Consider the following 27,306-nt stretch of genomic DNA (forward strand, 5'->3'; position numbering starts at 1 on the left):
TGGAGCATGCTTGAAAATTGCTTGCAAAAAAAGGTGGTTTGAAACTTAACAGTTGCTTGTTCTTTTCAGGGCTTTTTCAGAAGAAGCATCCAGCAGAATATCAAATACAAGAAGTGCCTGAAGAATAATAACTGCTCTATAATGAGAATGAATAGGAACAGGTGCCAGCAGTGCCGGTTCAAAAAATGTTTGTCGGTTGGGATGTCAAGAGATGGTATGTTTCTATATTGAGAGCAGTTAGCTTCAAGAAGGTGAATTGTAGTGCTTTTCATACCTAATTATAAAAAGTTGGTCTAGAGCAGGTTTTTCCAAAAACTTGGGTCACCAGCTGTTTTTGGACTACAGTTCCCATCATCCCTGACCACTGGTCCTGCTAGCTAGGGATGATGGGAGTTGTAGTCCAAAAAATAGCCGCAGACCCACGTTTGGGAAACCCTGGTGTTGAGTAATGGTGTGACATGCAAACTGATTCAAATGTCACCTCAACCATGAACTTATGAGATGCCTTAATGACAACCTGCTATTTTTTTTATTACACTCCTTCCTTGGGGGGGGGGCAAAATTGGGAAAATACTGACAGAGCATACAGGACTGTGGTAAGGATTACAGAGGTAGTGCATGTGAAGCCTGGTAATGAGCTTTCTGTCCGTGATATAAACTGTATCCATTGCACTGAGAATGGACAATATACCGTACTTTTCCGTCTATAAGACGCGCCCCCCCCCCCATGTATAAGACATCCCCAATTTTGGGGGACTCAAATTTAAGAAAATGGGGGGAGATGGCACAGAGTCGTTGAGCTTTTCGTAGGGGGGATTGCCGAAGATTGCTCACGCATCGCTAAGTCCGCCTCCCGTCTGTCCCATCGCCGGCAGAAGCTGCCAATCACCCATCCAACTACCGGAGCGTCAGCCAATCAACACCACCCGTTGACGCAGCAACCAATAACATGCACAATAGCCCCTGACAGCCTCGGCAGCAACCAATCAAACGTCCACCCTATGCACTAACCTTGTATAAGACGACCCCCACTTTTTAGCATGATTTTAAAAGAAAATAACCTAGTCTTGTACACGGAAAAGTACAGGAAATGGTGAAACAATATGCATTAATTTCTAAGGGGATTGAGAGTTTAAGGGGCCTTGGGAGGAAACACATGCAAACCAGTCCTACAGCTGGGAGTCAATAATAGTGGTTGTCCAACCAGAATCTGATTTTGCTTGACACCATCTTTTCCCCATATTGGCAGACCGGCATAAGGGGCTGGTTTTCTTCTCCCTCAAGCCAACATGTTTTTATACTTTACATGAGCTGCTAAACTGTAAGTGGCCATGCCTTTTTAAAACGACGACGTAGCTTGTTCTTAGCTACACAAGTGACCGCTGTTACTTCTTCCACTTGCGGCATGAAAACTGCTTTGTGTTATTGCTTGTGTTTGTGGGAAAGGAAGTCAAAGCAATCTCTTACCACTGCAAGTTGCGAAAACACATTGCTAACCGGGGCAGCCAATATGGGCTGCTTTCTCTGGTAAAGTTCCTTAGGCGGCTTCAAGCCCAGGGAATGCCTCCATTCAGACAGATGATCCTTTTACGACTTTATTTACAGTGGTACCTCGGGTTAAGTACCTTCATACTGTTGTGGCTTACGGCCAAACAAGTATGCACTTACTCAAGACTCATATTAATGGTACTAAATGCAAAAGGTGTGTCTCTCCCCCCCACCCCCAAAGTCGAATAAAAAATATATTAAGGTCTTCCAGACACAGCCATCGAGAGTTGAATTCTGGCCCTCCTGCAACTTTATGCAAAGACAACGCTCAAGCACACTTCACTGGGGAAACCCAGCCAGATGGGCGGTGTATAAATTATTTATTATTATTATTATTATTATTATTATTATTATTATTATTATTACTACAGTGGTACCTCAGGTTAAGTACTTAATTCGTTCCGGAAGTCCGTTCTTAACCTGAAACGGTTCTTAATCTGAGGTACTACTTTAGCTAATGGGGCCTCCCGCTGCTGCCGCGCCACCGGAGCACGATTTCTGTTCTCATCCTGAAGCAAAGTTCTTAACCCAAGGTACTATTTCTGGGTTAGTGGAGTCTGTAACCTGAAGAGTATGTAACCTGAGGTACCACTGTATATGCATTTATAACCTGCCTTTCCTCATGTGGCTGGAAGGTGGGTTACATATGGGTCAATTCAACCAGCAAATCATGTAAAAGTTCCCTCCTTTTTCATGTAATCATGTAAAAGTTCCTTCCCTTTTCAAAAGCAGTTTGCTGTTTGGCCTTGTAGTCGAAGCTCCTTTTTGAGAAACCACACACATCTGAAGCTGCTTTGGGCTCAGAGAACAAGTATCATAGTCCCCTAGTCCTTGTTTGGAGAACTACCGTCAAAAATACACTCATTGGTTTAATCAGTGGCACCAGTGCTTTTTTTCCTACAAACATAGGTGCCGGTACTTACTGTGAAGTTGTTACAGTAAGTGACACACTTTTTAACAACAAAAAAGAGGTGCCTGTACTGCGTACTCCAGTAAAAAAAGCACCGAGTGGCATGTGATTCTCTGTGTTTTGATTAGTTTTTGAAGCAGGAGAGAGTTTTGTTTGCTTGTACAGCATTTCCGCTAGAATTTGTCAGCCCGCGTGTAGCTAAAGTGTCTTGTTTTGGTTTTGTTCCTTTTCCGAAGCCGTTCGATTTGGCCGGATTCCTAAACGTGAGAAGCAGAGGATGTTGATTGAGATGCAAAGCGCCATGAAAACTATGATGAACACCCAGTTCAGCGATCATTTGTCCAGCGAAGCCTCGAAAGAGAGCCAAGAACCTTTGCTTCTGCTGCCTCAAGAAGAGCTGAGCGCCAAACGGCAAGAAGAGCAGAAAAACGCCGGCGGCCGTTCTTCTCCTCCTTCTCCTGCTCTCCTCCTCCCCCCTCCTCCCCCTCCCCCCTCTGACATTGCTAAGGAAGAAGTGATTGGCATGGTGACCAGAGCCCACAAAGATACCTTTATGTACAACCAGGAGCAACCCGAAAACCCTCCCACTCCTGGGCAGCCCCAGAATATGGAGAGAAACCTAAAATGCAGTGGTGGTAGCGAAAGCAATAATAGTGGCATAAGCTGCGCCCACCATGGTGGGAATGAACAACATTTCATTGGACAACACAACGGGCGAAACAACATGCATTATCCAAATGGGCGTAGTAATCTTTGCTTTACAAACAGCCATTCGATGAACATTGCTAATGGCGCCGCCTCAAAAAGTTGCAATGGTAGGCCTGAAAGTGGCTTTCCTCAGCATGTGTCTATGAATGCTTATCCCTGCAACCCCGGAGAAAGGATGCACCTGGTACAACTAATTCTTAATTTCTCTTTCACAGTTCTCTGAGGGATTGTTACTTGGCGTAGGTTCAGACTAGTCACATGGGCTGGGAGTGGCTTCTCCCTGGGACCACCTTGTTTAGTGAAATAACAAACTTAGGGTAATGACAACAACAAAAAATACGAGAGGGAGATTACCGAGTTTTGGGGGGTGCCAAAATCAATTGGCCCATCGCTAAAAGAACCTCTTTCCAATTGAAAAGAAAAGTATGGTTGGGAAAATGACTGATAGTGGGAAATGTTTGCCATTATTGTGTGTAACTGAGGTATATTTTATGAAACCTCAACCCCAAATATGGTTTGTTTCTAATCTTGGGAAGCTTCTGCTTCTCGTTTTTTGATCAATCCCAGTTTGCTGTGCTATCCAAACTCGAAATGTAGCCAGCTGTATAAACTATGGCATGAGGTTGCCTTGTTTCAGCTAACAAGAGTTAAAATTAACCACAGTTTGTCACAACTTGGCAAACTCTGGTTAATCAAAAATGGAAGCAGAAGTGAACTACTCCCTGCAATGGCTCCAGAAGAGGGAGAAGTGCTCAAACACAAGCCTTGGCTAGGCATATTGTTGTAATGCTAAAACTTGTTTAGCATGTGTAAAGCAGCCTTAAGGCGCTCTAATGTGTCTCCCCCCTTTATAGAATTCAGTCAGTTGGGTAATAAGACTTAACTGTCATCTAATGAATTGCGAATTGCTAGGAAAATTAGTGTCAGTGAAACTTAACCAGCTGTCATATTTCACCGAAAACTTGGTGATCAGGCTCACAGTATTTTTACTTGAGAATTAAATGCAACTTTTAAGCTTCTCTCTTTCTCTCATGCTTTGTATGCCATGTTTTTAATGTGCATTGGAAAGCAGAAGAGAGATCAAATACACACGCAGATTTCAGGAAGATGCAGCCGACCAATTTAAGCTCTGATTTTAAAAATTGCTGAGTCTTCGAAGTGAATCTTTCATAATAATGTTTTTTCATTAAACTGTACTGTAGATCGTAACACACATTTAATTTTAATCCAGGCCTCACACATTTAGTACCTAGTCTCCAAATATATTTTGTTGATGTTCCTTTATTGTAATAATATATGAAGATTTTTGAAACTATGAAATCGCTTGGCCAGTTTGCTTGGAATAGAATATTGAGACTGTGTGTATAAATATCTAGGTTTGCCCAATGAACAAGACTCCTTTTGTGGACCCAAATAAGTCTGGTCATGAAGTCTGGGAAGAATTTTCCATGAGCTTTACTCCTGCTGTGAAGGAAGTGGTGGAGTTTGCCAAACGTGTCCCAGGCTTCCGAGACCTTTCACAGCATGACCAAGTAAACCTTCTGAAGGCTGGAACCTTTGAGGTGAATATTATCTTAACTGAATGTATTGCAGATGTTTTGCTGTGGCGTGCTATATATATAATAGATTCATTTTGTTTTGACCTTTTCTTCCCCCCTGCAGCCTTGTCGGTTAAAAATGGATCAAAAGTTAGTGCTGCTATTTTGATGACTTTGGTAGTTGTCTGCAGCAGTCGTCCGAAATGTTTGGCAGAGGTTATCTTTGCACAAAACTATTGCTACTTTGGCTTGTTCTTCCCCTCAGGAATATGAGTTCAGTTCTCTTACCCTCTTACCCTTACAGAATGACAGTGTGACGTAGCCTTAGATGTGGGACTGTGTTGAATCACCTAACAGATAACAGATTGAGGTTGAATCCTGACAAGACAGAAGTACTGTTTTGGGGGGACAGGGAACGGGTGGGTGTGGAGGACTCCCTGGTCCTGAATGGGGTAATTGTGCCCCTGAAGGACCAGGTGCGCAGCCTGGGAGTCATTTTGGACTCACAGCTGTCCATGGAGGCACAGGTCAATTATGTGTCCAGGGCAGCTGTCTACCAGCTCCATCTGGTATGCAGGCTGAGACCCTACCTGCCCGCAGACTGTCTCACCAGAGTGGTGCATGCTCTGGTTATCTCCCGCTTGGACTACTGCAATGCGCTCTACGTGGGGCTACCTTTGAAGGTGACTCGGAAACTACAACTAATCCAGAATGCAGCAGCTAGACTGGTGACCGGGAGTGGCCTCTGAGATCACATAACACCAGTCCTGAAAAACATACATTAGCTCCCAGTACTTTTCCCAGCACAATTCAAAGTGTTGGTGCTGACCTTTAAAACCCTAAACGGGCTTGGCCCAGTATACCTGAAGGAGTGTGTCTCCACCCCCATCATCCAGCCCAGACACTGAGGTCCAGCTCTGAGGGCCTCCTGGAGGTTTCCTCACTGTGAGATGTGAGGTTACAGGGAACCAGGCAGAGGGCCTTCTCGGCAGTGGCACCCACCCTGTGGAACGCCCTCCTGTCAGATATCAAGGAAATAAACAACCATCTGACTTTTAGAAGACACCTGAAAGCAGCCTTCTTTAGGGAAGTTTTTAATGTTTGAAGTTTTATTATGTTTTTAATGTTCTGTTGTGAGCTGCCCAGAGTGGCTGGGGAAACCCAGCCAGATGGGCAGGGTAGAAATAAATAAATTACTATTGAAATATTTTCAAAAAGTAATTTGTGATGGCTGGGGAATAAATAATAAATTATTATTATTATTATTAATATTGTGACACCACTACCCCGCCCCCCTCAAGGGACATTACATGTGAGTATATGGTCAACCACACTTAGCATGTTCTCTCTCCAGAGCATACATGTAACGATGTAAGCTTTGGTTTTTGACTAAAACCCGTTCTGGTAAATGATCTAGGCCAATAATTCCCAATTAGCTAAGTACGGTGAACCCCTTGTTTTTCAAGAGCAAGAGCAGACTGCAAATGTGGGAGCAGGACGTGCAGGGAAATGTTCCTTGTTTCTGGTTTTTTAAGCCAAAATGCAGTGGAATCTCAGTTGTCGAATGTAATCTGTTCTGGAAGACCATTCAACTTCCGAAACATTTGACAACCGAAGCGCAATGGGTGGTCTGAAAACTCAACTGAGAAAATTGAGAAATGCAGCTCAGAAGCCGTTCAACTTCCTTAGGCGTGTTTAAAATCGGAAGCAGTTACTTTCGGGTTTTCAGCATTCCAAAACCAAAACGTTCAGCTTCTGAGACGCTCAAAAACCGAGGTTCCACTGTACTCCTTTCTGCATTATCTTTTTAAATCTTTTTTTTTTTTTTGCTTGAAATCAGTTTGTATAAGTGAACTCATCTCGTCCAGACATTTATTGTGAGAATATTTTAGCCTGTATAGTGTTCGTATTTACTTTAGAAAACCGTGGAGGGTGATTTATAAACAAATGAGTAATATAAAAGTAGGCTGTGGACCAGAGACAGTATTACACAGGTGGAGGTATGTTGGTGATGCAGGAAGTTTTCTGTGCTGGTCATTTTGTGGGGAAACCTGTTTTCATGTACAGAAACAACATTCCTTCTGTTTAAAAAAGCAATTGTACTTGTTCATTAGCTGTCAGACAAGCAACATTATCAATGTATAGTGTTACACACTGACTTCTTTTATCCCTAATGTCCTGCAGATTGGTCTAATCTTTTTTTAATTGCTCTTTTTTCTTTTGGGTAGGTTTTAATGGTACGGTTTGCATCCTTATTTGATGCAAAGGATCGCACTGTCACTTTTCTCAGTGGAAAGAAATACAGTGTGGATGATCTGCGTTCAATGGGAGCCGGTGATCTGCTCAACTCCATGTTTGAGTTTAGTGAGAAACTAAATGCCCTGAACCTTAGTGATGAAGAAATGAGCTTGTTTACAGCTGTGGTCCTTGTGTCTGCTGGTAAGAAAGTTAATCCATACCATGGAATAAAATATTCTTGTATATCTCCAGATTTAAAATCGGCACCTTTGTCGTCTTTTCAGAATAAAAGAAATCTAGCTAATGGGTTGGGGAGTATTGTTTATTTTTATAAATAAGTGGGGGTTTCTTCAGAGCACCTGAGAATTATATCCTTCCGTAAATTATGTGGGGTGGAAGAATTTCAACAACAGCAGATTTTCAAGTGCTTTATTTTTCTGTTCCATTAGTAATAATAATGCCAGCTTCTCTTTTGCCACACCTGCGAGGACTTTTTCATTTTGTGGCCACTTTTCATGTTTGATTTTTATCCTTTTACTGTTCATTCTTTTGTTTTATGTTAAGCGTCAAGGTTTTTCTTTATTGCAAATCGCTTTTGGCTTTTTGAGAAAGCAGTAAATACATGGTTAAGGGTTACTGTTTGTTAAGCAACCTGAGAGGATGCGTTCTCATTGACATGCAATGCTGCAGAAATCGCACCAACGTACACTTGCATGTCAGGTGGGTTCATGCCATCAGCTTTTTGGTTGTTTGTTTTTGCAATTTCCCCTCACATTAATCCTAATGGGAAGGAAAAATAAGTTTACTCCAGGTCTCATGTACTTCTTCCTCTCCACTTCCACCACCTCCCCAAATCCCATGGAATGGAAGCATCTCCTAATCTACCTTCGAATGCCTCCTTTTTGCCCCCTCTACCAACAGAGCACCAATGACGGAGGAGGAACAGCTGCAGAGGCTTTTGTAGCATGCAAGGAGAATGATAATAAATAATAATAATAATTTATCATTTATACCCCGCCCATCTGGCTGGGTTTCCCCAGCCACTCTGGGCATCTCCCAACAGAATATTAAAAACATGATAAAACATCAAACATTAAAAACTTCCCTAAACAGGGTTGCCTTCAGATGTCTTCTAAAAGTCAGATAGCTGTTTATTTCCTTGACATGTGATGGGAGGGCATTCCATAGGGTGGGCACCACTACCGAGAAGGCCCTCTGCCTGGTTCCCTGTAACCTCACATCTCGCAGTGAGGGAACTTCCAGGAGGCCCTCAGAGCTGGTCCTGAGTGTCCGGGCTGAACGATGGCGGTGGAGATGCTGCTTCAGGTATACTGGGCCGAGGCCGTTTAGGGCTTTAAAGGTCAGCACCAACACTTTGCATTGTGCTCAGAAACGTACCGGGAACTAATGTGGGTCTTTCAGAACTAGTGTTATGTAGTCCCAGCAGCTGCTCCCAGTCACCAGTCTAGCTGCTGCATTCTGGATTAGTTGTAGTTTCCGGGTCACCTTCAATGGTAGCCCCACGTAGAGCACCTTGCAGTAGTCCAAGCAGGAGAATGCTTTCGTACATGGGCCTTTCTCTACCTATGGATCTTCCTCTCTCTGTGAAGCAGGGGGTGCCCTCCCAGAGACCGTCGTATTTCAGACAAAAGGCTTGTCCACACTTTCTAGGCACTGTCCAAGAGGTTTTTCCTTTGTCCTGCCACTTTCCCCAGGGGAAAAAATACCCACTGTTTACTGCTGAATTGGAAGAAGCATTAATATGCAGAAAAGCCATTGGCGTTTGTTCTGATTCATCAGTAAACAGCGTGGTTTCCTTGGGGGAAATGGGGCAAAAGAAGAAACCTAAAAATTGAACGCCTGAAAATTACAGGGTAAGTGTGGGTGAACCCTTAGTTGCTGCAGAGCTGTACAACAGAAGATAAAGTGGCCCCGTGTACTTGGCAAGTAGAGCAGACAGGTCCTCATTCCTGTTCCCTTTGCATAAAATTCCTCTTGCTACAAAAGAAGAGAACTTCGGGATTGTTCGTAGCATCACAAAATAAGGGAACACTGCTCTGCATTCCAGGTGTACCTTTGAGAAAACCCACTAAAATAAATGAACATTAAGTTAGTCACATTCACTGACTCCAGTGGGTTAGTTTGGCTAACCTTGAATACAACCCTTTTGACTTAGGGTAGGATTTTTTTGTTATGTGAGGATGTTGAGAAGTGCTTTGCAAAACAGGCACCTAACTAAAAGCTTCAGTATGTAGGTTTATGCCGCCGTTTGTATTACCTTTTCATTAGTCAACCCTGAATTCCCACTAACTAACACAAATGCTTTGACGAATAGCTGAACGTAGAGTTGAATTTCATACTAACCAGTGTTAAATTGGCACACCAAATAACCGTCTCCGTTCCGTTCTCTTCTGTTGTTTAGAACGATCGGGAATAGAAAATGTCAACTCGGTGGAAGCATTGCAAGAAACACTCATCCGCGTGCTTAGGACCTTAATCACAAAAAACCATCCGAACGAAGCCTCTATATTTACAAAACTACTCTTGAAGTTGCCTGACTTGCGTTCCTTAAACAACATGCACTCTGAGGAACTCCTGGCCTTTAAAGTTCACCCATAGGCTTTTACCTCTTGTTTATAGAATGGACTTGCTTCCTGTCAATTAACTGTGGTTATTTCATGCTATAAAATGTTTATTTATGTTTGTTTGTATGTACCTTTTGTGGAGAAGAAGAACTTGCTGTCTGTGTGATAGATGTTCTGTTGCCATGCAATAACAACGTTTCGGGTTGACCGTTTTTTCCGTCAGTGAAAACATGGCCACAGATTTCTTCATGATTATCCAAAAACAGCCCCATTTGCACTAAAAGTGAAGAGGTTACATTCAATCTTACGGATATTGACTGTTAATTACTGCACCCTTACAGTAAAGACCAATTAACTGGTTCTTCTATAAACAAGAATGCACAATGGCTATATGCAGAAAACAGAATTTTGGATAAATGACACTACAGTAACTGAAGATGGATTTAATTTGTTTATCTCCCCCCCCCCCCCTTTGAGCATCTCATCTTGGTTCAGTAGGAAGCTCAGAAAATTTGTTTTGCTTTTTGGAAGCTTAGGAGCTCCATGGGGAAGTCTCATTGTAAACTGATTAGATAGCTCCAAGCACAAGCGCACATGTGCTGTATGTATGTATAGTATGAAGAGATGTTGGGTGTGTTACGACTTTTAAGAAATACATTGTTTGTGTATGTATATATTTAAGTGTATGTATGTAAATAGTTCTAATTGAAACAACATGCATATAATTTCTTCACAATATTTTTCAACTGTGAAGAAGTTAACCAAACGAAAGGTGGTTGACCCATGGGAACAGTGGAATCGATGCTTTAGGTGATGTGCTGCCAAACCAAATGTCTCAAGAGTTCATCATGTTTATAGAGATTTTCAGGTTAACTGCGGTGTGCCGAGTTCGCTGCTTCGAGAAGTCTTACAGAATCAAAAGTGAAACGGCAGATCTGTCAAATCAGTTAAAGGTACTGGATTGGGCTGACTTTTTTAAAAAAATCTATTGCTTCTAAGATTCTTATGTGCTAATAGACACTTAAAGTTGCTGGACACACTACTCTTATCTGGAAGGAAATTTTTCAGATGAAGCTTGTAATCTGTGTAGTTTTAGAGAATCATGATAAATTTCAAGGAAACGATTGATCAAACACCTTCATTGCATATGTTTTGTGTGTCCTTTGAATCTGTACACTTTATATACCTGTATGCTGCTTGAATGGGAATGGGAAACAAAAAACAGACACTGTCAGTGGCTCATGAGGTATGTTTGTTGCCCAAGTGTGTTCTATTAAGGTTAGAGTTGTAAAGGTTTTCTTAAACCTTTTTTGGTGTACATAACAAAGGTCTGTTAGATAGTCTGTCTGATACCAGGTCTATTTTTCTATAATTTTGATGTTCTTTTTTAAAATGTCAATGATAAATCCCCAGGCGCAAGGATTTCCTTTGCATCTAGATAGTATCTCAAAATAATATTTTCCTATAATATCAAGAAGTAAAAACACACAATGGCACTTAAAATAAGCCAGAAAGTTATGACTGGCCTTATTGTTACCACAGTATGGAAGGAAAAATTCTTTCTACTTCCTCCTTAAGAAAAGCATTGAATCCCCAGTTTACAACCTCAATATTTCACATGACTGTTTATTGCTTGAAGGTACAAACTTGCATCTCCCATTGTGCTTAGGTGAAGAATTGCAGCTTCATGGGTTCAATAGATGTTTAGTATTTTCTGCTGTCAAATGGTGGAGGTAGATTTGATGCCCTGTCACAGCATAAAACTTTGGAGCATTTTGTATTACTGCTTTTTTATTTTAAGAGGTTGTTTCAGAAAATTCAATCTAATTCAGAGGGAATATGTGCATCTAATTGTCTTCTGCACAGAGAACTGAGACCACTAGGAAACAACCCATTCTTCCAATTTCAGTTGCACAACCACTTGGTGATGTCTTGAGACAGCTTATGCTTTCAAAACATGAATTGTTGACTTGGTATAATACAGGTATTTCAGTAACTATATTTTTTATTAATCAAGGACAGGTAAGCCATTTAGCATCCACTGCTTAAAAATCAAAGAAGAAAGTTGCCCTGATTTTTAGGCTTCTTACAGAAGCTTCCTCCCTACATATACAATGTCTCTTCATTCTATTTTTAAGTCTTTAGAAAAGTATAACCAGCGCACTGTAAAGTATTGCTTATTGCTTTAAAAGAGTGTTTCCATATTTGTGCATATAATTAGATAATTATGTGGTGAAATAAATGCATGCAATTTCAATTTAAACAACATGTTCCTGTACATTACAGAACCTGATTTACGTTGTTCCGGGATTGTTTCTTTACAAATTCAAGATCCAAGTACAGTCTTACCTCGGCTCCCGAACACCTTGGGAGTCGAACGTTTCGGTTCCCGAACGATCGAAAACCAGAAGTGAGTGTTCCGGTTTTCGAACTTCCTTTTGGAACTCGAATGTCCGGCATGGCTTGCACGGCTTCCGATTGGCTGCTGGAGCTTCCTGCAGCCAATCAGAAGCCGCGCTTTGGAAGTCGAACGGACTTCCGGAACGGATTCTGTTCAACTGCTGAGGTACGACTGTACAACTTTATAACATTATTCTATGTTGCAGTCTCCAAGGCAGTTGTTGTCAACCTACTGCTAGATGATTTGGACAACAACTCCCATAAGCTGCAGACAGCATATGCTGATGGGAGTTGTATTCCAAAACAATTGGAGGGGCACCTGGTTGTGAAAACTACTCTAGGGCCTAGCACTTGTGTTATGCTGGTAGCACTAAGAGTCACTGGACTGCTACTCCTCACACTGGTGTGGTGTTAAGATGAGCCACACAGAAGCATTTTCTCATCCTAGCATCAAACATCAGATAACTGGGTAATGCCTGTGTAAAAAAAGGATCTGGCCTTAGTGAGCAAGGAAGCCATTTGCTAAACAAGTTAGATCTTGTTACATCTAAAGAAGCTCTGCTTTACTGTGTTGCTGGTTATACACTTGTTAAATACTGAGAAATATTTCGCATCAGACTTTTGAGTACTGTAGATGGGATGTTGCTAAGAGACTATGAAAACGTACTGTACGAAACTAAATGAATTTTTTTACTCTGGTTTTTCATGTTTAAAAAGATTAAATATGGGCATTATGTTGGCAAAGCAGACTTTGCTTGTTGTGTGTGATCTTTTTCTCCATCAGAGCTTAACACTGGAGTGAGTGGAAACGGCAAAACGTGTAAACCATTTGTTGCCTGGGACCAATGTCCCATGAACGTTTATTTACAGCATCCTAATATGTGAATGTTTGCGTGGCCTTCAGCCCTCCCCACTGCCTGGTCAACCTAAGGAAATAGTTGCAAATATGGAGTTGTCCTCTCAGTTAATTGAATGAGGAAGTCTGTTAAGCACGAAGGTTGCATTATGTGTCCTGCAAACACCACGCTTGCAAGACATGGATGGCATTTATTTACACTGCAGCATGCATTTATGCGACGCGGGTGGCGCTGTGGGTTAAACCACAGAGCCCTAGGGCTTGCCGATCAGAAGGTCAGCGGTTCGAATCCGTGCAATGGGGTGAGCGCCCGTTGCTCAGTCCCTGCTCCTGCCAACCTAGCAGTTTGAAAGTTTGATAAATAGGTACGGCTCCAGTGGGAAGGTAAACGGCGTTTCCGTGCGCTGCTCTGGTTCGCCAGAAGCAGCTTAGTCTTGCCGGCCACATGACCTGGAAGCTGTACACCGGCTCCCTTGGCCAATAAAGCGAGATGAGCGCCGCAACCCCAGAGTTGTTCGTGACTGGACCTAATGGTCAGGGGTCCCTTTACCTTTACCTTTATGCATTTATGCATATTTAAGTCAAAACACTTTGGGCTGATTCCAAAATAAGTCTCGTTGACTTGTGTGTTAATGGTGGGGGAATCTCACTTTGTGATTGCAATGTGTGACACCACACCAGATTGGAATTCCTGCAAGACATGTCAGCGTATACCAGTGCCGGATTTAGGTATAAGCTAAGCAAGCGATAGCTTAGGGCCCCACGCTCTTGGGGGGCCCCAAAAAAAATTAAAGGAAAAAAACCCGGATGTACATTTCCAAAATGCAAGAGAAAAAATAAATAAAATAAAAGCTACATACAGCAACAGTGTTTTGTGTTGTGTAGGCTCCTATGATGTAAGTAATGGGCCTTGCCTGCTATATAAAGAGCCCCATTACCTTCAGTAGCTTGGGGCCTCATCAAACCTAAATCCATACCACAGTGCATACCACAGTGTAAAGTGCACATGTTACAGGCCGTCTAAAGTGCATATGTTACAGGCCATCATAAAGTACTAATGAACTGTATTATTCCAGTGAACACGTACATGAAAGCATGCCATACAAATCACACTTCAGTATTCTGCATACATTCATGCATCCGAGTCATGTTGAATTTATATGAAATTTATCATGGTTCTGAACTCTGTTTCTGTGTTACTAAGGGGGGTGGGGCAGGTGGTCAGCACTGAATTCAGCAATAAGAAAATGATGACGTGTGATGATCATCCTAAATCTAAATCCATATGATGATCATCCTAAATCTACATGTGCTCTACATGGCATGTGTAAGCAATTTGTTAATAAAATTCGGTATGCCACTTAATAATAATAAACACCATTGTGCTATTTACAAAGAAATGGATAGGGTGTTTAGGGAGTTTCCCTGTTTTAATTCAGACTGCTGATTTATTTAAAACAATAGTATCTCTCCGAATCTTGAGTTGGCTTCAAACAAAATAATACAACACTATAAATGTCAGCAAAGCACAATGTTAAACAAGATGCTTCTAGCAGTCACTTAAAACATATGTGCTGTGTAGCAGCAGATCTTTCAGAATGTCTGCATTTTAGTTTCGCAGTTTGTAGTCCAGGCAGAACATGAAACTTTTCTCTTGAACAGCAGAGGTCTCTAGAACCCAGAAGTCTCATCCCTGCATTTTGCTTTGATCATGCCATCATTTCCTTCCTAGTCACTTCACACGCCTCCTTTGCTTTTCTTGTGTAGTCGTCACACTTTCGCACTCATGTCTTCAGTATGTACCCAGCCACAATACACTCAAGAAGCAGTATCAGATTACTAGATATGTGTGTGATTACTAAGGACCCATTTGCACCACACTGTACATTGAAAGCAGTTTGACATTTTTAAAATCCTACATAACATCCTGGGAACTGTAGTTTTAAGGGTACTGAGAGTTATTATGCCCCTCACAGGGACGTGGGTGGCGCTGTGGGTTAAACCACAGAACCTACAACTTGCCGATCAGAAGGTCGGCGGTTCAAATCCCCGTGACGGGGTGAGCTCCTGTTGCTCGGTCCATGCTCCTGCCAAGCAAGCAGTTCGAAAGCACATCAAAGTGCAAGTAGATAAATAGGTACCGCACCGGCGGGAAGGTAAACGGCGTTTCCGTGTACTGCTCAGGTTCGCCAGAAGCGGCTTAGTCATGCTGGCCACATCACCCGGAAGCTGTATGCCGGCTCCCTCGGCCAATAAAGCAAGATGAGCGCCGCAACCCCAGAGTCGGCCACGACTGGACCTAATGGTCAAGGGCCCCTTTAGCTTTTTATGCCCCTCACAGAGCTAAAATTCCCAGTGTGGTTTAACAACTGATCTCACTTAACCAGGTGACGGGGAACTGAAGCTTTGTGAGGGGTCTCCTAACAACTCTCAGCTCCCTTAAGAAACTACCTTTCCCAGAATTATTTTATTTTTTTTGCTGGGTGGGGAGAAGCCATGACTTCAAGATGTTTTAAACACATTGTGCAGGTGGCGCCCAAGAGTGGTTGTAAATATGGCAAATGGTTGGGGATAATGGGATTTGTAGCCCAGCAATGTGCAGAGGCCCCTTGGTTATACCTAATGCGTAGTTTGGGTCTTCCCTTTACACAGGATATGGGCAGAGGGCCTTCTCGGTAGTGGCGCCCGCCCTGTGGAACACCCTCCCATCAGATGTCAAGGAAATAAACAGCTATCTGATTATTAGAAGACATCTGAAGCCTGTTTAGGGAAGTTTTTAACGTTTGATGTTTTATCGTGTTTTTAATATTCTGTTGGGAGTCGCCCAGAGTAGCTGGGGAAACCCAGCCAGATGCGTGGGGTATAAATATTTTTTTAAAAATAAAAATAAACAAAATGTTACACAACACTGAAGCAGAATATGATTACCCAGAAGTGTTGCAGATATTCAAAGTACCTGGGTGATCACTTCAATGCACAGACCCTGGTATTTGATGAAGAATATGATGTCCCCATTTTCATTTTTTTAAAAGCGTGTTTATCTCTTCTGGATTTTACAAGCCGTGTCGCTGGGCTGAATGAGAGAACGGCTCCTCATTCCAAGCAACTGCAGCAAGCAGCAAGGAAGGTGGTGCAAGGCCAGTAAGCTGAGCTATCCAAGGGGATGGGGAAGAGAGAGAACCCCATAATGTTAAACAGGACAGGAAATGAAATGGAGACACTCATAGGCGAGAGATGAGAAACCCGTCAGGCCTCCAAATGTTGGACCACAACTCCCCATCCCTGCAGATACCAAGCGCCTGCCCTCCAAGTTATGGGGAAATGCAGTGCCTCTGACAAAATAAAATAAAAATAAATCCATGTTTGCTAGGTGAGCAGAGGGTTAAGACACAAGTTCCCTTTAAATTCCTAGAGGGCACTTTGTGAGGTCATATCCTCTGCTTGCCCAGGTGGGAAAGATAACAACAGGAAGATAATCCTTAGCATTTCCTCTCACCTGGGGAACAGTCTGTTTGTCTTCCTGTAGCCATAGGGAAGGGATAAGAGGGTCAAAAACACCACCTTTGACCCTAAACCATGTATTTTGTCATCTAGAGGTATATTTTGCCTGACTTATTTCATGGCTGTTTTCTGCTTGAATTGCATCTGCAGTTTTATGTAAGTAAACGATTCTATTTTTTTAAGTATTCTTCCAATACAGACTTCTGTGCTGTTGTTTTGTTTAGAGGGATAAATAAAATAAAGGGGAAGAGCCAGCCTTCCTAAAGCATCCTGTAATAATAATAATAATAATAATAATAATAATAATAATAATAATAATATATTTATACCCCGCCCATCTGGCTGAGTTTCCCCAGCCACTCTGGGCAGCTCCCAACAGAATATTAAAAGCGCTATAAAACACAACAGAAAGCTTTGTCCCAAGTTTCTGTGTTCATGCTTTAAAGGGTGATATATATTTAACTCTGCTAAACTAGACACTCGTCCTACTCAAGCGAGCAAGAGGAAGGTTAATTAATACATAATGCATCCTATCTTACTTTCCAAATCCATCACAAGACAGGTAAGATCAGAACTGGCACAAAATCATCATTGCTATTTCAATTTATATCCCCCTTTCCTTCAGGGAACTCTAGCTGGCACACATGGTTCTCCCTCTGTCCATTTTGTCCTCACAACAGCCCTAGAATAGAGTTGGAAGAGACCCCGATGGTCATCTAGTCCAACCCCCTGCAATGCAGAAATCTCAGCACGAAGGCTCCCATCCAATTTGAAACCAAACTGGACCCTGCTTAGCTTTGCAAATGTGCCAGCAGTTTTATTGCTGCATGAGTTAAGCTGAAAGAGTGTGCTTGGCCCAAGGTCACCCAGGGAGCTCCATAGCGGAGTGAGGATTCGATCTCTGATCTGCCAGGCTCAAGTCCAACATACGAACCACAACACCACACTGGCTTTCAGCTCCAGACCCCAAAGCTAACCAGAAGATGCTTATATTTCCCCCTATCATTTATCTCCTTTTCAGCTTGTGAATGTTTATATTTTCCTCCTCTTCCTTTTTAGTGTGCAGGAGTTCCCATACAAATTAGATAATTTTGGGAGTTGTCACTTCTAGGCAGGGGTGAGATGCTGTCGCTGCTAAATTCAATTCTCCTTCAGAACTATTAACTGTACAGGAGCAACATCCTTTTTGCATTTAGTCTCTTGAAGGTTTTTGTTTGTTTAAATTCTCTCTGCATCTCTATCTACTCTTAAAAAAACCTTTAAAAATTTCTTAATGTTGTGGCCAGCCTTAGGACAGGACTTGACTCCCTCCTGGCTTCCGGGTAACTTGACAATCAATACTCAGGAACAAATTGCACAGTGTTTTATCCTCAGGAACCAAGGCTGCTGTTTTTGGCTGTCTCAGAAGGGGGAGATGTAGTACAAGGAATGTCGCTGTCGGAACAAATTTTCCACTGCCAAGTGAATTCTCTAAGGATTTGGTTCAAACTCTGCTTTTTTTTGGTCCACATGACCAGTTCTGGGTAGGCGCTCACATGGACAAACATAACAGATTAACATAGCAATCAGAAAACCCACAAGTCCTGTGGCTGCAATAGTTTAGCAGCCATAATCATAGAAGTGGCTTATTTGTAACTTTGGGGTGGGGTGGAGTGCAGAGTATAATCTGGTGGTATAATCTACACCGTACAGCTGAGCTCTCCACAGGAACACCCACGGGCTTGGTTCACGTGATCCTTCTCTTCCAATGATCACACAGATGTGGGGGCTCTGTGTGTGTGATCAGGTGCTCACATGGAATACCTGGTTCACAAATGGAGTCTATGGGGCTGGCTGGCGAAGGAGAGATGCTTATGGGAACATAATAAGCTGGTTTGTATTGTTCGTTTGTTTATTGGACTGGTTGGCTGCGTGTTACACTGAGGTTCCCAAGTGACTTGTGACACATTTAAAAGTGTCAACATAGATATGTTACAGTCAAACCTCTGTTCCCGAACGGCTCCATTTTGGAATGTTGTGGCTCCCAGATGCCAAAAACTCGGACGTAAATGCTCCGGTTTTTGAACATTTTTCAGAAGCCGAACGTCCGACATGGCTTCCATTTGAGTGCAGGAAGCTCTTGCAGCCAATTGGAAGCTGTGCCTCAGCTGTTAAACATTTCAGAAGCCGAACGGATTACGTTTGACAACCAAGGTTTGACTGTACAGTGGTACCTCGGGTTAAGAACTTAATTCGTTCTGGAGATCCGTTCTTAACCTAAAACTGTTCTTAACCTGAGGTACCACTTTAGCTAATGGGGCCTCCCGATGCTGCCGCGGCGCGATTTCTGTTCTCATCCTGAAGCAAAGTTCTTAACCCGAGGTACTATTTCTGGGTTAGCGGAGTCTGTAACCTGAAGCGTCTGTAACCCAAGGTACCACTGTATAATAATGACATAGTCATACGAAACACTTGCAATTCCATAAAAAATATACAAAATGCATCACCACCACAAGGAGCTTAGGTAGTGCACTAACAGCAAAGATACTAGCACCAAGTCACTCCATTGGGTCATAGAATCATAGAATTGTACAGCTGGAAGGGAACCCCAAAGGTCATCTAGTCCAACCCCCTGCAATGCAGGAATCTCAACTAAAGCATCCATGGCAGATGGCCATCCAACCTCTGTGTAAAAACATCCAAGGAAAGAGTGTCCACCACCTCTCGTTGGAGTCTGTTCCACTGCAGAAGAGCACTGTCAGAAAGTTTTTTTCCTGAAAGTTTAGTTGGAATCACCTTTCTTCAGACTTGAAGCCACTGGTTCGAGTCCTACCCTCCAGAGCAGGAGAAAACACAAGTGTTCCCTCTTCCATGTGACAGCCCTTGAGGAATTTGAAGATGATTATCATATCTCTTCTCAATCTCCTCTTTTCCAGGCTAACCATACCCAGCTCCTTCAACCATTCCTCATAAGGCTTTGTTTCCAGAGCCTTGATCACTGAGTTCTGTATTGTCAACACTGGCTGGCAACAGCTCTCCAGGATTTCAGACAGGAGACATTCCCAGCCCTGCATGAAGATGCTAATGATTGAACCCAGGAGCTTCTGCATACAAGACAGATGCTCTATCCCTGAGCTATGGCCCTTTCACTTTCCCTTCCACTTTCAACATATAATTGTGTTGCCACCCCCAACCAAATATACAAATGAGTGTTATGTCACATTATGTCAGGCTTCAGGGAATCAGCTTCCTCCCCCTTTGGCAGTAGATAAGCAGAACCAGTTAGAAACTTTAATGATCACAGCGAGAGAACAAAGAATCTAATTCCTAGGAATGGCGATGCTCCCAATTAAGGGTTCCACCCACTTCCTCCCTAGTCACCCCCGTCACCACCATGTCTTGTACCCTGAGCTTGTAACCACTGTGCTGTCTGTGCTGCCACCTTATCAGCTCTTCTTGACCTTGGGCTGAGTGGATTAATGCTTTCCAAACAGTGAATCTGTTAACTCTCTCCCTCCCAGTTCTTCTCCTCCTAGCTGTTCCCCATTCAGTATTTCCCAGCTTCTGCCTTCTGAACTATGTCCTTCTGCAAACCACTGTTCCAAATCTACACTGTTCTCCTGTTCCTGGGAAGATTCAGGATCCTGATCAGGAGCAGGGGGAGGGGGAGGCTGCCACCATTCTTCCTCAGTGCAGCCCTCCTCAGCTCAGTCCCTGACACAGTAACATATGACCAAGACAGACTATGTTGTTCGGATTACACCGGACAAGAGGGTACACAGAGACTGAACATGGAGCCTGGCACCACTTCCGTTGCGAAACTCTGCAAGCTATCCGTGCCTCCTGCAAAAATCCTCCTCAGGCCTCTTTCTCTTGCCGGTAGCAGAGCGAAACACAGCGGTGAGAAGCAAAATGCAGCACGTGTGGAATAACTCAGAGCAGACACAAGGCAGTCCTTATCTACTCTTGCCTTTTAATCATGAAGAATAACATCATAAATTCAGACCTGGCGAGAACTGACACATTCTCCCTTTCGCATCGCGTCTGAAACCATTAACATATGTTCCCACCTAGCACAATATTGACAACTTTGACTGCCTCAGTGTAGGTATTTCACAATATCTGCTACCTGATCCTTTTTATGAAAGTTGGAGATGTTTAATCAATAACCATATGCAAATGTTATGCAAATTATTTCAGAATTTGCATCTACACATGTAGATCATCATAAGCAGATTTTAATGCAAACTTATTTTGCCCTCTTTCCCCTTTTGGGAGTCTCGTTTGCATACATGGAGATTGACATTGTGTGAATGGGCACTCAGTCAAACGGTAAGAAACGTAAAAGCTAGGGCTTTGAGCTGGAGCTCCTATGCGAAAGGATGACCCTCAGCTTCAGAGCAGAGGATGACGAACCAATGAATTTACAGAAATGTCAGGAAGAAGGAGAATGACATAACCAAAACTTATGCAGGGTGTGTGTGGGAGGAATGGGACTCCTGAACATTACAGTGATAAAATAAGAAAATCATATTTACAGAGATGAATAATGATCAAAGACTGAAGTGAAATCAAACCGCAGAGCAGAGGGAGCGAGAGAAAACAGCAGGGGTGACACAGAGGACAGAGGGGGGGGCTATATCTTTCCAGACGAACACCCTGAATCCAAGTGAAATGTACAACTAATTCAATCCACCCAAGATGTTTCGGGGGCAGCTCAGATGTGACGTCTCCTGCAAAGTTACTCCAGCTGCTCCACACACCGCCTTGCAATTCTTGCCAGGGAGTGAAGAATGGGCTGGCTGGAAACAAAGGGAAAATAACCCCCAAAGAACCCTCCCATGTCCATATATATCTGTATCTGTATCTGTATCTGTATCTGTATCTATATATCTATATCTATATCTATATCTGTATCTATATCTATATCTATATCTATATCTATATCTATATCTATATCTATATCTATATCTATATCTATATCTATCTATCTATCTATCTATCTATCTATCTATCTATATCTATCTATCATCTATCTATATCATCTATATCTATATCTATCTATATCTATATCTTTATGTAAACGGACCCCTGATATTAGGTCTAGTCGTGGCTGACTCTGGGGTTGCGACGCTCATCTCGCTTTATTGGCCGAGGAATCCGGCGTACAGCTTCCGGGTCATGTGGCCAGCATGACTAAGCCACTTCTGGCGAACCAGAGCAGCGCACGGAAATGCCGTTTACCTTCCCGCCGGAAGGTACCTATTTATCTAGTTGCACTTTGACATGCTTTTGAACTGCTAGGTTGGCAGAAGCAGGGACCGAGCAACGGGAGCTCACCCTGTTGCAGGGATTCGAACCGCCGACCTTCTGATCAGCAAGTCTGAGGCTCTGTGGTTTAACTCACAGTGCCACTCATGTCCCATATATATATATATATATATATATATATATATATATATATATATTGCAATAAATAAATAAAACCAAATGACTCAACCAAATGATATTTTAAGGAAGCCATTCTTATTGGAAAGTAAGCCCCATCAAGCACAGCAGAATAGGGCTGGGGCACCTAACCATCATTCCTAACCATAGTCTATGCTGCTAGTGTATGCTTGTAAAACGTGGACCACTTATAAACACCATCTCCAACTTCTTGAAAGATTCCATCAATGGTGTCTCCGAAAAAATTTACACATCACCTGGGAAGACGGGCAAACTAATGCCAGTATCCTGGAAGAAGGAAAGATCACCAGTGTCGAAGCGATGATTCTTCAACATCAACTTCGTTGGACTGGTCATGTTGTGCAGATGCCTGTCTTCCAAAGCAGCTACTCTATTCCGAACTTGAAAATGGAAAGTGTAATGCTTTCAACAAAAGAGAATTAAAGACTCTCTCAAGCCAAATCTTTAAAAATATAGTATAAACACCAACAACTGGGAAACACTGACTTGCGAGTGCTCCAATTGGAGGACAGCCTTTACCAAAGGTGTCGTGGGCTTTGAAGATGCTCAAACTCAGGATGAGAGGGAGAAACAAACAAACTAAAAGGAAGGCACGTTTGGCAAACCCTCACTGTGATCAATTCCTGTCTGGAAACCTATGTCCCCACTGTGGAAGGACATGTGGATCCAGAATTGGCCTCCACAGTCACTTATGGACTCACTTTTAAAACTGTGTTTATGGAAGACAATCTTACTTGGCTACTAGTGATTGCCAAAGAAGGAAGACTTGCTAGCAATGGCACCATTTCTCTGGGCCAGAAGTATCCTTGCAGTTGTTGTTGCATACATAGTCTTTTCTGCTCCTTTTGTATTTCTGAACCTAAAATTCCTAATAAAAAAGCTTCTGTTTTTTCCACAAAAGTTATTTTAAACATTCCCTCCCAACTCATTATAAATCATTTTCCAATGTGCTTTCGTTATCTTGCACATCCACCACATATGGTAGAATGTGCCCTCTTCAGAGAATCATTGTTTAAGTTCGCTGTGCAGATATTTGTCATATCTTGACACAGAAGGATATATTTTTTAATCGTGGCAGCTAGTGTTACCATTTGATGTGCTAGCTCGACGGCTTGTGCACATAGTGGCTTGCACATGTTGTTGTTGTTTAGTTGTTTAGACGTGTCCAACTCTTTGTGACCCCATGGACCAGAGCACGCCAGGCACTCCTGTCTTCCACTGTGTCCTGCAGTTTGGTCAGACTCACGTTAGTAGCTTCGAGAACACTGTCCAACCATCTCGTCCTCTGTCGTCCCCTTCTCCTTGTGCTCTCTATCTTTCCCAACATCAGGGTCTTTTCCAGGGAGTCTTCTCTTCTCATGAGGTAGCCAAAGTATTGGAGCCTCAGCTTCAGGATCTGTCCTTCCAGTGAGCACTCAGGGCTGATTTCCTTCAGAATAGATAGGTTTGATCTTCTTGCAGTCCATGGGACTCTCAAGAGTCTCCTCCCTCTATTTTGCAGTGTGCTCGGAGGGCACTATGCCACCCAACACATGAGTGCTCGGAAGGGTTGGGACTAGCTGGTAGAATCATGCCACACAGACCCCTGGCATAGCTAGGAATATCTGCACAGAGCCGAAGCAGTTACTTCTCAATGTGCACATTCAGGACATGTGGGTAAGCAGTCATCTGCGGCAACTGGTGAGGATTTTAACAGATTGCCACAGCTGAAAGATAGCTGATGGCTCAGGGGAGTGTAGAATGAAGACAACTTCCCACAACACCGGACTCACACCTCTGTAAGTTGCCACTTGGTAAATGGCGTCCATGTGACATAAACTTGTTTGAGAACAACCGTTTCTCACAGCGAGATTCAGAGCCATTAAATCTGCAATCCTAGACACATTTGCCTGGGAGTAAGTCGCATTGCACTCAGTAGGGCTTACTTTTGAGTCGACACATCAAAGAATGTGCTGCAAGACTGGTGTTCTAAACAAATTTATTCTACACCCCACTGAACCGATGGGACTTACAGTACACTGGAGTCAATGTGCCACAGCTTGCACTGTGAGTCTTACGACATTCCTCTCCCCCGTTACACGCAGCTTTTGTCAATTTAGTTTTCCTCTTCACACAAAAAAATTATTGCTCACATGATGACAATATAGTCCAATAGTTATTACCTCTGAGGAAAAAATCACCGCTGTTGTTATTTTTTAATAACGGTTATTACCTGACAAAATAATAGCAATGCCATTTCCCCAACGGCGGTGTAATTGTGGCAAATGGTTTTTAAGGAAGCTCACGATGAATGACTGAGAGCCCATCTAAGAGAGTGGAACAAAAGACTCTTTAAAGTACAAAGTAGGTGGGTTTGAAGATTGTCATAGGTAAATGTAATATTAATAAGCATTAGGGAAGGCATAAGAATGCAGAAATACCCCAATGCCAATCTGCAAATCAATAACTCGCCCACACTTTGGTTCCTATGCCCAATTCTAGCTGCCCCAAGTGACAAGGTTTGGAAAAGGCACAGTCATTTCCAATACAAAATGGACCCAATCCGGAAACCCAGCATGCATGTTATTGTGTAGGACAGAGGTTTTCAACCTTTTTGGGTCCATGGCTCCCTTGACCAACTATATTCTTTCTGCAGCACCCCTGTGGGGCTCAGGAGCCAGCAGCCCCTCCCCCCCTTTTGAATACCCTCCCTTATGGAGTGTTCCCTCAGCCTCCTCTCCTCTCCTTGAGAGTCCTCTGGGCAGCCTCAGCTGTCGCCCGTGGTCTGAGCTTCCCCTCTTCCCCAAAGAGAGGTGCCTCCCCACCCTGCCCTACAGGGGCCTGAGAAGCACCCCCTGGCCAGCCCCAGAGGCGCCATTCCCCTGGGGAGCTTGTAGCCAAGGCTGCTGCAACAAACAGCTGTGCAAGCCTTTGGAGGGCAGAGATGTGAGAGGACATCAGAGGAAGGGAGGGAAGGAAAGAGGGACAGAGGCCAAGGTTGCCTGCGGCACCCCTGACCATCATTCAAGCCACCACAGGATGCCACAGCACACTGGTTGAAAACCACTGGTGTAGGAAGATCTCCCCTTTGACAGTCCTATGACAGTCGATGAGGGGGAAAGCACAGGAGAACTTGGGACCAAGTTTACTGGCATTAATTGTACTACCAGTGTGGTGTCGTGGTTAAGAGCAGTAGACTCGTAATCTGGGGAACCGGGTTCGCGTCTCTGCTCCTCCACATGCAGCTGCTGGGTGATCTTGGGCTAGTCACACTTCTTTGAAGTCTCTCAGCCCCACTCACCTCACAGAGTGTTTGTTGTGGGGGAGGAAGGGAAAAGGAGAATGTTAGCCGCTTTGAGACTCCTTCAGGTAGTGATAAAGCGGGATATCAAATCCAAACTCTTCTTCTACCATCTTCAGATTGTTTACTGGTTGCGTGTCCCATGCGTTGGTCTTTCCATGATTTTTGCCCTGAAGCAATGTCAGACGAAATGGCCTAGAATTGAGCTCAGTGGTGGAGAGATGAAGAGCACACAGCATGAGATAAAAATGTTTCCCACATTGTTCTCTCTCCAGATACATCTATAATGGATGCAACACACTCCAACTGTTCCTGTTTATCGCCTTGGCTGGAAAATATCACTTTCTCTTGTCGATGGATCCTTCAGGTAATTGAATAAAGCTGAATCAATACTTCTTTCATGCACACTCACTCACATGTTTGTGTGGTTATAAATGGAGAAAATTTCTTCCCAGACTTTTTTTCTTGCTCAAGAAACAACAACAACAGCAACAACAACTATACCACCACCACCACCACAACCACCACCACAACCACAACTATACTGCCCTATACCCACAGGTCTCAGGGCAGTTCACAGGATAAAATTACAATATAAAAACCCATTGAGAAAATTAATTTGGCATTTGATTTTAATCAGCTTTGTCATATTGCCTGGAGAAGCATTATTTCCCAAATCCATGTACAGTGGCACCTCGGTTTTCAAACGTAATCCGTTCCGGAAGACCATTCGACTTCCGAAACGTTCGACAACTGGGGCGCAATGTGCAGTCGCCAAATTCAACTCAGAAAATTGAGAAATGCGCCTCGGAAGCTGTTCGACTTCCAAGGCACGTTCGAAAACAAAAGCATTTACTTCTGGGTTTTTGGCGTTCGAAAACCAAAACGTTCGGCTTCTGAGACGTTCGACAACCGAGGTACCAGTGTAATTTAATATGCACACTAGGGAACAGAAGCCTCATATCTGCTTCAGATGTCACAGAAAGAGCACTAGGTCATCTGCAGGATAGAGTCCATGGTCCGACCACTGTGCACTTCTGCCCCCTATTGCTTTCTTGGAGGTTCCACCCAGCACATACATAACCCACAGAAATCACTATAATCCGATTTGATCAGAATGTAATGATGTTGTTAAAATATTGCTTTGAAAACACCTGGAAATGTGGCAGCTGAAGCCCCTTCAGATGTGGCGCGGCCGGCCCTACTGTTAGGGAAAATATGGTGGATGCTTCAGGCAGCAGACACTGGAGTGTGTGGAAGGGCAGTGGCAGCAGTCCCTTCTGAGTTAACTTCAGGCATTCTCCTCTGTCGGATGACAGGACAACCCCAAGCAGTTGTAGAGTCCCATGGATTGTGTGAGCAGCTTCAAGGATTGAAACCTGTAGCCCGTCTGTTGAAATTAGAGTGTGTCCAGTGCTGTTTTTTTAGGGGGGGGGATGGGATGCAGGGGTACACATACTCCTAAACCAGGCATGGCCAAACTTGGCCCTCCAGCTGTTTTGGGACTACAACTCCCATCATCCCTAGCTAACAGGACCTGTGGTCAGAGATGATGGGAATTGTAGTCCCAAAACAGCTGGAGGGCCAAGTTTGGCCATGCCTGCCCTAAACATTTTATGAATCTAACGGTAGAAGAAACAAAAATTTTAAATTTTTTAGTTTCTTCTCTAGCATGATGAATCGTCAGTTCCCTTGCTACCCCTGATAGCGGCCTCATTTCTTGTCATGGTGTTTCCCGAGTCTCAGATGGAAATGAGCGTTTAATGTGTGAAGTAGGAGTTGGAATCTAGCGTGGTGATTGGTCAGTTTTTTTGTGTTTACTGTATTTATTTTCCCCGATTTGAACTATAAAATGGTGATTTTCTTGAGTCAAAATGAGAGTACCCCTAAACATTTTTTTAGAAAGAAAAAAAAAAAGAGCACTGAGTGTGGCTATTTGCCAGGAATTTCCCAAAGCAGGTTCTAGAATTGTATTGAAGCAAGGCAAAAACAGTTAATTGAGACCTTTGGCACCCCAGTCAACATGGCCAATGGTTAGAAATGACAGAATTTGTACAGCAGCAACTTCTAGAAGGCCAATGATTCTCCTGCCTTGATCTGGAGCAAACTCTCAGAACTATTCCAAAATAAGCATTGCTTTATTTGAATTAAAAGGTAAAGGACCCTTGAATGGTTAAGTCCAGTCAAAGGCAACTATGGGGTTGCAGCGCTCATCTTGCTTTCAGGCTGAGGGAGCCGACATTTGTCCACAGACAGCTTTCTGGGTCATGTGGCCAGCAGGACTAAACAGCTTC

At 43.2% G+C, this 27,306-nt stretch overlaps 1 protein-coding gene and 1 long non-coding RNA gene across 3 annotated transcripts in view; both read left to right on the forward strand.

Annotated features, from left to right (window-relative positions):
• The window catches only part of NR1D2 (nuclear receptor subfamily 1 group D member 2), a 26,376-nt gene extending 13,700 nt beyond the window's left edge, over positions 1 to 12,676 (forward strand). For both annotated transcript variants that reach the window (XM_080974800.1, XM_080974801.1), the window contains exons 4-8: positions 70 to 214; positions 2,695 to 3,350; positions 4,543 to 4,728; positions 6,933 to 7,143; positions 9,365 to 12,676. In XM_080974800.1, coding sequence (XP_080830926.1) covers positions 70 to 214; positions 2,695 to 3,350; positions 4,543 to 4,728; positions 6,933 to 7,143; positions 9,365 to 9,561 — 1,395 coding nt within the window. In that variant the 3' untranslated portion in view covers positions 9,562 to 12,676. The remainder of the gene's footprint in view (positions 1 to 69; positions 215 to 2,694; positions 3,351 to 4,542; positions 4,729 to 6,932; positions 7,144 to 9,364) is intronic.
• Positions 12,677 to 16,248: 3,572 nt separating this feature from the next.
• LOC308459566 overlaps positions 16,249 to 27,306 on the forward strand; it is a 34,619-nt gene continuing 23,561 nt past the window's right edge. The window contains exons 1-2 of the long non-coding RNA XR_013978155.1: positions 16,249 to 16,440; positions 25,288 to 25,379. This is a non-coding gene — a long non-coding RNA (uncharacterized lncRNA). The remainder of the gene's footprint in view (positions 16,441 to 25,287; positions 25,380 to 27,306) is intronic.

The sequence above is a fragment of the Podarcis pityusensis genome (genome assembly GCF_964106645.2).
Source record: "Podarcis pityusensis genome assembly, chromosome: 12".
Classification (NCBI taxonomy): Eukaryota; Metazoa; Chordata; class Lepidosauria; order Squamata; family Lacertidae; genus Podarcis; species Podarcis pityusensis.